At 50.9% G+C, this 12,102-nt stretch overlaps 1 protein-coding gene across 1 annotated transcript; it reads right to left on the bottom strand.

Annotated features, from left to right (window-relative positions):
* Window positions 1-4,098: 4,098 nt before the first annotated feature.
* Window positions 4,099-5,058, bottom strand: LOC309683827 (olfactory receptor 14C36-like; the record flags this gene model as incomplete). The annotated part of the gene is made up of 1 exon (XM_082499830.1): window positions 4,099-5,058. The coding sequence occupies one exon, from the start codon at window positions 5,056-5,058 to the stop codon at window positions 4,099-4,101; it is 960 nt and encodes a 319-aa protein (XP_082355956.1).
* Window positions 5,059-12,102: the final 7,044 nt, after the last annotated feature.

Here is a 12,102-nt window from a genome sequence, read left to right as displayed (position 1 = left end):
ATGGTATGAAACTGCATCAGGGGAAGTTCAGACTGGACATTAGGAGAAGGTTTTTCCCTGAGAGGGTGGTCAGTCCCTGGAAGAGGCTCCCCAGGGAAGTGGCCACAGCACCAAGCCTGTCAGAGTTCAAAGAGCGTCTGGACAATGCTCTTAGCCATGTGATTTAGTGTTTAGGTAGTGCTGCGAGGAGCAGGGAGTTGGACTCAATGATCCTCACGGGTCCCTTCCAACTTGAGATATTCTACAGTTCTATGATCTCTCATACAAGGAGAGGCTGAGAGAGCTGGGACTGTCTAGCCTGGAAAAGAGGAGGTTCTGCAGAGATCTTACCCATCTTACCCATACGTGTAAATATCTGATGTGAGAGTGTAAAGAAGATGGAGCCAGATTCTTCTCAGTAGCGTGCAGTTACAGGACAAGAGGCAGTGGGCACAAACTGAAAAACAGGAGGTTGTGGAGTCTTCATCCTTGGAGACAGTCAAAACTCAACAGGACAGGGTTCTGTGCAATTGGCTCCAGGTAACTGCTTTGCTGGGGGGGGGCGGAGGGTGGACTAGATGACCTCTAGAGGTACCCTCCAACCTAAATGAGTCTGTGATGGTGTAGTTCCTTCCTTAGCAAGCAATTCCATTCAACCAGTACCTCCTTTTTCAGTAGTATCTTGCAGTTCCTCATGGTGTTACCGTGTACCACAGGTACCACAGTCACTGTGAGCCACCTTCAGACACACATTAACAATGGACACAATGTCCTTCAGTCCAGAGGCACCTTGAGGAGTTCTGGGATTTTGCCAACAGAAACGTCTTGAAGTTTAACAAAGAGAAGTGGCCAGTCCTGCATCAGGATGCAGAACAACCCCATGCATCAATGCAGGCTGGAACCTCGCTGGCTGAGGAGTGGCCTGGAAGAGAAGGGTTTGGGTGTTATGAGGGATGCCATAGGAGCCAGCGGTACTTGTCCACTGTGAATAAGGCCAGCTGCCTATGGGGCTGCATTAGGAGCAGCGTGGCCACTTGGATAAGGGGAGCTATCATCCCTCTCAATTCAGCACTGCTGTCAGTACAGCTGGAACAGTGTGTCCTGCTGTGGGACTCCCCACTGTAGAAGAATGGGGTGAGAAGATGGAGAGGGTCCAGAGGAAGTCTGCTAAGATGAGGCTAAGGGCTTCACGCTTGTGTGGAAGGGCTGAGGGACCAGGGCTTCTTTAGCCTGCTGAAGTGGAGCCTGAGAGCAGTATAGTAACAGCTTGTCAGTGCTCGAAGAGTGCTTGCCATGCTTGGACCTTTCCTTGATAAAACATTTCAAGAGTTGACGCAGTGTTAGAGCCATCTGCACGTTGTCTTGGTCTACTTGTTACCAGTGCCTCCAAGTTTCTGCTCCAACCAGTCCCTGGGGATGCCTTCAGTGAGACGCATTAACGTTCCATGAAACATCAGAGTTTGCTTCTGACTTTAACTGCTTGAGTGGTTTGTTCAGTCCCCTCACAGAGGCTGACATTCATGAATTCAGCAGCAAATACATCACAACGGTCATTAAAAGGCAAAAAGCCCTAATGAGCCATGACTTTTCCCATAAGATTCTTAAAGTCTTCAAGAGCTGTACAGCTGGTTGGAGAGGTTTCAGTTCAAAGAGGGAGTGTGGTGGGTTGGCCCTGGCTGGACACCAGGTACCCACCAAAGCTGCTCTATCACTCCCCCTCCTTATCTGGACAGGGGAGAGAAAATATAACAAAAGGCTTGCGGGTCGAGATAAGGAGAGAGAGAGGTCACTCACCAACTACCATCAAGGGAAAAACAGACTCAGAGAAAAAGAATTTAATTTATTGTAAATCAAAGTCAGAGTAAGGCAACAAGAAGTAAACTTAAATACTAAATGATCTTCCCTCACCCTCCCTTCTTCCTGGGCACAACTTCACTCCCAATTTTCTCTACCTCCTCCCCGCCAGTGGTGCAGGGGGACGGGGAATTGGGTTTGCGGTCAGTTTATCACACATTGTCTCTGCTGCTCCTTCCTTCTCAAGGGGGAGGAGGACTCACACTCTTTCCCTGCTCCACGGTGGAGTCCCTCCCATGGGAGACAGTCCTCCACAACCTTCTCCAATACAAGTCCTCCCCATAGGCTGCAAGTCCTCACAAACTGCTCCAGCGTGGGTCTTTTCCATGGGGTGCAGTCCTTCAGGAACAGACTGCTCCAGCATGGATCCCCCACAGGGTCACAAGTTCTGTCAGCAAACCTGCTCCAGTGTGGGCTCCTCTCTCCACAGGTTCACAGGTCCTGCCAGGAGCCTTCTCCAGCACAGGCTTCCCACAGGGTCACAGCCTCCTTTGGGCGCATCCACCTGCCTCAGCGTGGGGACCACCACGGGCTGCAGGTGGATATCTGCTCCACTGTTAACCTCCATGGGCTGCAGGGGGAGAGTCTGCCTCACCATGGTCTTCACACAGGCTGCTGGTGAACCTCTGCTCTGGTGCCTTGAGCATTTCTCCCCGTTTCATCTTCACTGCCCTTGCTGTCTGCAGAGTTGTTTGTCTCGCATATTCTCACTCCTCTCTTCAGCTGCAGTTGCCCTTGCTCAGGTTTTTCATTCCCCAGCATGTTATCCCAGCGGCGCAACCGCCGTCGCTGATTGGCTCGGCCTTGGCCAGCAGTGGGTCCGTCTTGGAACCAGCTGACCAGCTGTCCGTCTTGGAACCAGCTCTATCAGACATGGGGAAGCTTCTAGCAGCTTCTCACAGAAGCCACCCCTCTAGCCTCTCCGCTACCAAAACCTTGCCACACAAAGCCAATACAGGGTGACTTTTGGGAAAAGGTGCAGCACAGGGGGTGGGGGATACTGAGGCCATGTGCTGGGCATGGGGTCTGAGGGACAGCAACATGCCCACATGGCTCCTGGGTCATGCTTCTTTCAGTGCAAGGTCTGACCCGGGTCCCAGCCTCCCTCTTAGTGACACCCTTCAGGAGAGACGATGGCACTAAGGAATGGGGAGTGGGAAGCACTGGTCCTTCTTCAGACACTTCCCAACCTTGTGGAGCACCAGGAGAGACAGAACTTCACACCATAACCATGCTTTAGGGCACCCACAATCTGGGCATTGTGTTGGATGAGCTGAACACCAGCATTGTCCCCTGTGAGGCAATTTCAAGCTCAGGTCAGCTCCCACCTGATGTCTTCCCATCCCTCCTTTGATGTGGCCGGACTTCCCTGTCCTCCTGCCCATGCTCCCAGCGGAGCCCTGAGCTGGATGGGGATCACTGCTAACCCCCCTCCCTGGAGATGTGTGGACGTGGCAGGTGCTTGAAGGGAGTATGGAGCATTTCCAAAGTCACCTCAGTGACTCAGTTACGCCTGAGGGTGACATGAATCACTTTCCAGCCTCCTTTCCTTGTGCTGGCCGGGTCCCCACAGCCTCCCCTGGGATAGCAAAGTCCTGATTTCCCTGAGGATACCTGCACTTAGCACTTTCCCTTTGGGTGACTCTGCCCTGGGCGAGTTCTCGATTTGTGGGACTCTGGTCACTGCCCACCCCAGGCACACACTGCCCATGGAGATCTCCCAGGCTCTCCAGGCCACTCCAGACGCCCCTCCTTAAGGACATCACCTGCATGTCACGTGTTGGTCAGCCCTGAGTATGTAATGCAGTGAGGGTTCACCACCTCCACTGTCATTAAACACCCATGGGTTAGTCTTAAATCCAGCTCTCATTCTCTAAAAGGTCACAATATGACATGGAGCCTCACGGCCTCCTGGGGGAGCGGTTGCTCACGTCTGTTCTTGGGACCAGCGCTGAAAGAGCCAAGTCTTCAGGAGTGCACTGGGGAGATCCCACTCTGTTAGAGAGAGGCTGAGTCAGCTCTGACCCAATGTTAGACAAACATTTGTACAACGCTCAGGTGAGAGAGCAGGTTCATTCCTCAGCAGATGTGAGCTGAATCTAAACATTTGTGCAGGATGTAATAACCACAAATAACAATGATAATGACAGCAATAATAATAATGATAATGATAACAATAAGGGTGATGCTCAAGCTAATATTGCTATAGCAAATTCAAAAAACAACAAAACCCAAAGTAAAAGTCTGGAATGGGATATGATGGAGTCATTTGTGGAGAGTGACGGGAAGTTTATCACTGTTCAGAAACATCCGTGAAATCACTTTCCTAATAGTATCCTTGAGCTCTGTGTTCCTCATGCTGTAGATGAGGGGGTTCAAAGTTGGTGGTACCATTGTGTAAAGAACTGCCAGCACCAGATCCAGGGACTGGGAGGAGATGGAGGGGGTCTTCAGGTAGGCAAACATGGCAGTGCTGATAAAGAGGGAGACCACGGCCAGGTGAGGGAGGCATGTGGAGAAGGCTTTGTGCCGTCCCTGCTCTGAGGCCATCCCCAGCACGGCCCTGAAGATCTGCACATAAGAGAAAAGAATGAAAACACAGCAGCCAATTGCTAAAAAGACACCAGCCACAAGAAACCCAACTTCCCTGAGGTAGGAGTCTGAGCAGGAGAGCTTGAGGATCTGGGGGACTTCACAGAAGAACTGGTCCAAGGCATTGCCTTGGCAGAGTGGTAGTGAAAACGTATTAGCAGTGTGCAGCACAGCACTAAGAAAGCTACCACCCCAGGCAGCTGCTGTCATGTGGACACAAGTCCTGCTGCCCAGGAGGGTCCCATAGTGCAGAGGTTTGCAGATGGCAACATAGCGGTCATAGGCCATGATGGTGAGAAGATACAATTCTGCTGAGATCAGAAATAAAAAGAAAAAAACCTGAGCAGCACATCCCATGTATGAGATGGCCCTGGTGTCCCACAAGGAATTGGCCATGGCTTTGGGGACAGTGGTGGAGATGTAACCCAGGTCCACAAGGGAGAGGTTGAGGAGGAAGAAGTACATGGGGGTGTGGAGGCGGTGGTCGCAGGCGATGGCAGTGATGATGAGGCCGTTTCCCAGGAGGGCAGCCAGGTAGATGCCCAGGAAGAGCCAGAAGTGCAAGAGCTGCAGCTCCCGTGTGTCTGCGAATGCCAGCAGGAGGAACTCAGTCATGGAGCTGCTGTTGGACATCTAGGGTCTCTTGGCATGGGGACCTGTCGAGGGAGGAAATAACAGTGAGGAGTTAACACAGACACCTCTGAGAAAAAAATACTCCATTTCTCAAAGAAAATCCTCCCGCTGTCTCTGTCCTTTCCAAAATGCCTTTGTGCAGCTCCCTTTCCTGGAGGTCTGGCCAGTCCTGGCTGAGGCACCCAGGAGAGCAGGGTCTCTGCTCAGGTCTCTGGAGGAGTGCCTGCCCGACAGCAGTTGGTAAATAGGAACATGGCGGATCTCAGTTTAAATCCGCTTCTGATAGCAAAGATGTTTTTGGCATTGTTGCTCCTACTTCACCCCACTGCAGAGCAGTGCTGAGGGAATTTTGCCCATTTTACTTTGTTCCAGTTGTCCCACCACACTTGACAAGGGTTTTTTAAGGCAGAAATCCTTGGCCTTTCTGCTGCACTCCAAGTTGTGGGTCCTGAGAAGAAAAGGGCCTGTCCCTTCGTGCAGTGAGGACAGTTGGTCAGTCTACCAGTTGTGCTCTCAGCTGCCCTGAGCTGGCAGCTCTTTGAGCTGGAGGGTGGTCATACCCAGGTAACCTGAGACCAACCTGGGCACTGCTGGGAGCAGAGGAATCCAGTTTGAAAGTGCAGGTCAACAAACCCCTCACCCAGTCTCAAAGGGCCTGAGGAGGATCTCAGCTCTCTGTTCCATGCCAGGGATACAGAGGGCTCCTTTCAGTTGTGACACACACCTTTCATCAGCATTTCAATGGCCTTAACACCAAGGTGTCTTCTCCATGGGGCTCCCGGATGACACAGAGATGCTACGGCAGAGCAGTGCCCTTGTGGAGGGCAGCCTGCAGCCCAGCATGAAAAGAGAGGAATGTCCTAAAGGTGGGGTGACCTGAGGCCAGGGAGAAATTCAGAACATTTACAGCCCCTCCCATGGCAGCGCTCAGAGCCTGCAGTCTTGGTGGGAAAAGGCAGCACAGAGAGCCGGGGAAACATGGATAAATGCCTCAATGTCCCTGCCAAGGCAGGCAGGACAGGGACAGGCAGATGGTCACTCAGGAATTTCTCCTCCCCAGGGGTGGGGCTGCTGAGGAGGCCACTCAGGCAGAAAGGCCACAGCCTGGAGGGCAGAGGCTCTGCTGGGTGGGAGAGGAGAAAGAGGCTTTGCTCTGGGGAAGGCTTCTGCCCTGCTGGGGATGGCAGGAAGGTGCCCGAATCCCCCCTCCCTCGGCATTTCTGGTAGCACCACCCTCTCTCTCCCTCCCTACGTCTCTCTTTCCTAAACCTGTCCCTGCTGGGAGCTGCTTCTCTGTCCCACCCTCTGTGCCCTCTCATCACTCACAGACCTCATCCCACCCTTTGCGGGCTCAGCTCTGCTTTGCAGACACCTCCCAAAGGAGGGGCACTGCCCATGGGCATCTCCACGGTAGCAGGAGCCAACCAGCATGTCACAAAGCCTGAGGGAGCTGGAAAGGGGATGCTGGTGCTATGTGCAGACTGATGGGTGCTGAAGGCACTTGCTGAGGTTCCTCGTAAACCTCAGAGTGGTGGCTTAGGAGCCCCAGCCCTTTTCTAAGCCAGCCAGCCTTATCTTCATTCCCATGCAGACAAACCAGCGAAAACTCCAAGCACAGCTTCAAGAAAGAACAGGCTTGAGCAGGACAAGGCTGCCCTGGTCATACTCATGTAAAGTCCCCTCCAGAGAAGTCTCGGTTGTGAGCAGGGGCTAAGAGCAGCCCTGATCCACCCATCACCCCCTTGAATGGCAGAAGGACCCTGCCCTGCCGTGGGTCTCTCCGTCTACCCAGAGCTTCTCCCTGCAGCGCCGTGGGGAGCTCCCTGGGCAGGCTGAGTGCTGAGCCCGGCAGCAGCAGAGTCCCTGACGCGGCATACAGCTCCCAGGGGTGGAGGGACACAGCTCTGAAGGACAGCCCGGGGCACCCTGGGGTGCACCCCATGGCTTCCCACCCCAGCAGCCATCCTTGGCAGAAGGGAGGTGGCATGCCCTGTCCTTCTGGCAATTTTGGCAGCTAATAACAGATCCACAAAATGTCCTCCTCCTCTGCGCTAGAGAAGCCGGCAGAAACACTGAGACACATCCTCCCAGCCATGAGCTGTGCCAGCTCTAGAGGAGCCCTCCAGGGTTCTCCTCTGCCTTGCCCTGCAGCCAGAGACTTACCATGTTAAGGGCTGTTGGGGGATTTCTCCTGCAGTGAGATTTAAGCTGTCTTCCCGCTTCAGAGAGCTGTTGAAATCGAGTTCTCTCCTTTCCCCTTGTCACCTGCAGGCAGTGCCCCCGGCCCTGATGGGCTTTGCAGAGGAGCTGCTCCTGGGCAGAGCTGTCTCACCGCAGCCCTGCCCGGTTGCGACCAGCTCCCCCTGTCCTAGGAGCCTGGATCAGCTCAGGAGAAGAGACCCAGCCCAAGGGGTCACTGTCTCCGCCCCAGCTCCCTGGAGATTCCCCTGGTGCTCCAGGTCACCCCTGGGGAATGTCCTTTGCAGTCAGCAGAAGGAATCACCAATTGTCCCTCTCTAAAGAGCAGAGAGAGACTGACTCCAGCAGCATGGTTTGTCACAGCAGAGTGTGGTTGCCTGCAAAGGCTGTAAATGTTCCCCTCTGGAAATGCCATTACTGCCCTAAATAAAAGGACACACAGGGTGGGACAGGGAGGGGTTGGCTTCCCCTGTGCAGGGCAGCGATTCAGCTGAGGGAATGCAGGCGTCTCATCCCAAGCTGGAAGCCCTCGGGCTAAAGCAGTATTCCCTTCCCCCTCATCATCACAGCCATAGCCTGAGACCACCGCCTCCACACCCCATGTACTCCTTCCTCCTCAGCCTCTCCCTGCTGGTCCTTGGCACCATCTCTACCACTCTCCCCAAATCCATGGGCAGTTCCCTCTGGGACACCAGGGCCATCTCCCACACGGGATGTGCTGCACAGGCCTTTCTCTTTGTCTCCTTGGTGTGAGCTTAGTGCCCTCTTCTCACTGTCACGGTGTCCTGGTTTCAGCTGAGAGAGAGTTAATTTTCTTTCTAATCATTGCTGTGTTTTCAGATTGGGTATGAAAGGAATGTCAACGATGAGTATTGGTTTAGCTGTTGCTAAGTGAAGTCTATACTGGTCAAGGACTTTTTCCAGCTTCCCACAGAAGCTGAGAAGGAGCACAGACATAACATGATGATGTCATGCTCAGTATGTAAATGGAGGCTTGCTGGCCTGAAGAATCTGTGATCTGTGCTTGGGTCGGGCTGGGAACCAATTTACCAGATAGTGAGAGGGACTTGTGTATTGTATATTCTTTTACCATTCTTGTTATTATTAGTGTTATTTTCCTTTTCCTTATTGTTCTATTAAACTGTCTTTATCTCAACCCACAAGAGTTTGTTTTTTTTTTCCTTTCTCATCTTTTTCTCCCTCTTGTCTCTATCTTTCTGGGGTGGAAAGCAGGGCTGAGAGAGAGGCTGCCTGGTCCTATTATCTGACTGGGGTGAAACCACAACACATGGCCTACGACCGCTAGGTTGCCATCTGCAAACCCTTGTCCTGTGAGACCCTGATGAGCAGCAGGACTTGTGTCAAAATGACAACAGCAGATTAATGTTGCAGTTTGTTCCATGCTCTGCTGCACAACGCTAATACATTTTCCCTACCAGTCCACCAAGGCAATGCCCTGGACCAGTTCTTCTGTGAATTTCCCCGAGACCCTCAAGCTTTCCTGCTCAGAATCCCACCTCAGGGAGGGTGCTGGGGCTTAGGGGGTTGGGGTTTCTGTTAGCAGTTTGCATTCAGGCAAACCTGAAATTCTGCTGAGAGTTTCTACTTCATGCTCAGGGTAGGGCGAGGGGTAGGAGCTTCCCTTTTAGGGTTGGGGATCAGGGTGAGGCTCAGGGTGAGGGTTTGGGATTCATCTTAAGTCTTCTTGGAATTGATGTGAGTACTGGTCAGCTTTGTGGGTTAGGGGGTGGGGTTAGGGCTGGAGGTGAGGGCCAGGGTTAAGGCTAGCATGGCATGAGTAGGGACCTCACAGACAGCAACTAAGTGCTGTCCCTCGCACACACCTCTCCTTTGACCTTCCCCACATTCCCTTCTCTCTTTGTTGAAACGCTCAGGCTTATGGAGCACCTCACAATGCTGCTTCTCAGCAGCCAGCTTCCTCCAGCAGAAATGACATCCCAACCTACTCTCCAGAAAGGACGCTTTTGCCTTCATCTTCCTCTTGCCTGCCCCTAACCTCTCAGCTCATCTCCCTGGCCTTTCCCTCCAAAACCTCACAATCCCTCTCCTCCTTCTACCTCCTGGGAAACATGAGTGAGGCTTACGAGAGGGGTTGAAGAGGAAGGGAGGTTGAGGGACAGGATGAGGGAGTTGGGTTAGGGTTTAGGCTTGAGGCACTTGATGAGGGTTTCATCTTTGGCATTAGTGTTCAGGGAAGGGCTAAAGATGAGAGCTCCAGGTTAGGTGTTTGGGTTAGGGTAGAGGCAAAGGTTTGGGGTGAGCTGGGCAGTGCCAGGTCTGAGAGGCAAGGGGGTGTAGGCACTCTGCGTGCTTCTGCCCTCGTGGTGACCAGAAGGAAACATCAGCTCCTGGTGACCAAAAGCATCACCATTTCAATGGGCTGGGGATCAGCACTGGGCACCTCGGCTTGACAGGGCACATCCAAGGGGCTACATGACACAGGACATCTCTGCCTCCTTTCTTTGTCATCCCGAAATCGCTGCCTCTGAGTTTCTGCTCCAATCAGCCCCCAGGGAAGCCCGCTTCAATTCCCTGAAACAGCTTCATCACCCACAGCCTCAGCAGACCCTGCTAAACCTCCAAGCCTCTTTATTCCTGCCATGGCCCTCCACTCCCTGTGACTTTCCCCTGGGAGCTTGTTAGTGTGCAGCAACTGTAATGAGTTTATTCTTGCATCTCAATTTCTGTACGGTTGCAGAGGGATTTTTAGGAGAGTCTGTCTTTGAGGAAGAGTTTTGCAAAGTCTGATGATGTTAACAAGCACATGATGGAACACAGATTCTTTTCTTTCTCAGTCGTGACTCAGTATTGATTTCCACATCGGCAAGTGATTTTTCATTTGACTGTAAAATGTTGCCCACAACACCCCAACTTCATTTGCTAGAGGTGGGCATGGGATCAGGAGGCAGAGGCAGCCAGGTAGATGTGACCACAGGAAGATGGGCAGGGAGATCGCGAGAGACATGAGTTGGTGACAAGGCTCTGGGCTGGGAATTTGGCCAAGAATGGATGCTGAGCTCTGCCTGAGAACCTGAGAAATTTTGTCAACGTTTAAAAAGCTGTGAGCACTTTGTCACTCGCTGAAGTGATAGAATACTTCTACTAAAACTAATAAATTTTCCCCGAGTCATGTCAAATGGAGAATTTTAATATATGTTCAGTATTTTTTGGCCATGTCTTCTTTCCTCAGTCGTGAGGATTTTTGTCCTCTCCTTCCACATTGTTTCTTCAGTCACCTCTCACCGCTGTGACCTTCAGGGAGTTGCTGCTTTCCCCTTCAAGGAGCTTAAAGCTCTCCTGTGTTCTGGTAGTCTGCTGAATTAACTCTTAAACCAACTTGCAAACTGTGTATATATTAATCATTTCCTCTTCTCTTGTCTAAAGTGTGTCATGTACGGTCATTGCTTGAGGAAACTGGACCTTATTGGAGGTTTGGACCTGGCATGCAGTTGAGGAGCGTGTTGCTTCTTTTTATTAATTTATTAATTTAATAAGAAATATTGGTTTATCATATACTTGATAAAAATCAATTATAATTTATTGATTAATAATTAATAATTGTATTTTACTTGTGGTTGTTCAATATTAATTACAAACCTGTATCTATTTACAGACAACTCTCAGGTTAAATCAGGTGGGAATTGGTACAAAGAAGCTGTAACAGTGATCTACAGAGTTCAGTGCAGAAATGTGATGTAGGAAAAGAATGCAAGTCCCAGGCGGCCCCCGAGAGAAGTGGTGGGGTTGGGGAGGTGGGGAGGAAAGTTGTACATACAGTGGGGGACCCCGAGGGGACAGCTGTTGCTGCCTCTGCAGATCTGCTCAGGACACCCTCTGCTTCAGTATCAGTTGGAGAAAGCTGCCAGCACTTCTGTACACTGAAAACATAAAATAAAATATGCTTCAAAATTAAAACCAATTTTTTTTTTCAGTTCTCATTGAAATCTTCCACTGTAAGCAGACTCCTGAGACCTCTCCAACTAGCTGTACAAGTCTGGAAGCCCTGCAGAAAATTACAGAAGAGATGTTGCTCGTTTGGGCTTTCTGCACTTTAACGAGCCCCATGGTGTATTTGGAGCTGAGCCCGTGAACCTCAGATACTGAGAGTGAACAACCTGTCCAGGAGTTAAAGTCAGCAGCAAACGCCAAAGTGTGTTGGAGCATTAATTGGCCCCACGGAGGGCCCTTCCAGAGCAAGCCTCCCCATGGGTTTGTTAGAGCAGAGGGAAATATTTGACACAGTTATGATGTACAGTGATTAAAAATTTATTAGTGATTTAAGGTAGATCAAGAGATGGAATTTTAGCAGCACTTAATCATTAACCAATTTAGAGGTTTGCAAAGTGATTTAACAAAATAATTGAACAGCGACTTAGCTACAGATTCGAAGATGGGAAGATTCACACTAACGTACTATAGAGTATTCCAAATCAATACATATACATATGGGCAAGAGCACACGTCTCAAGTTAATACATAATACATGAGAAAAGCATATAAGTACACATGCACACACCCCCCCCACCCCAGACAGTGGTCTTTGATTCCTGGAATCAGGAATTTCATAATAGCATATTAGCTATAATGCTAATACTTTTATAATGGCTCTAACGAGCCAACAGGTACTGCTTTTAACTCCTATGCGTACATGGACAAACAGCAGAATATCCACCTCCATAAAGCTAATGTGTATATCACAAACACATAGGTGGAGGGGTGGGTGGGAGAGAGGCTAGCCTATAGTCACAATTTCCCTTTCCCGAGTTTAGGATAAATACTCACAATGCATTGGTGTTCCTCAAGGGGCAGTAGTTGAGGCTCAAG

This window comes from Vanellus vanellus (assembly GCF_965231255.1).
Source record: "Vanellus vanellus genome assembly, contig: HAP1_SCAFFOLD_35, whole genome shotgun sequence".
Classification (NCBI taxonomy): domain Eukaryota; kingdom Metazoa; phylum Chordata; class Aves; order Charadriiformes; family Charadriidae; genus Vanellus; species Vanellus vanellus.
This window is presented reverse-complemented; position numbering and strand designations above follow the sequence as displayed.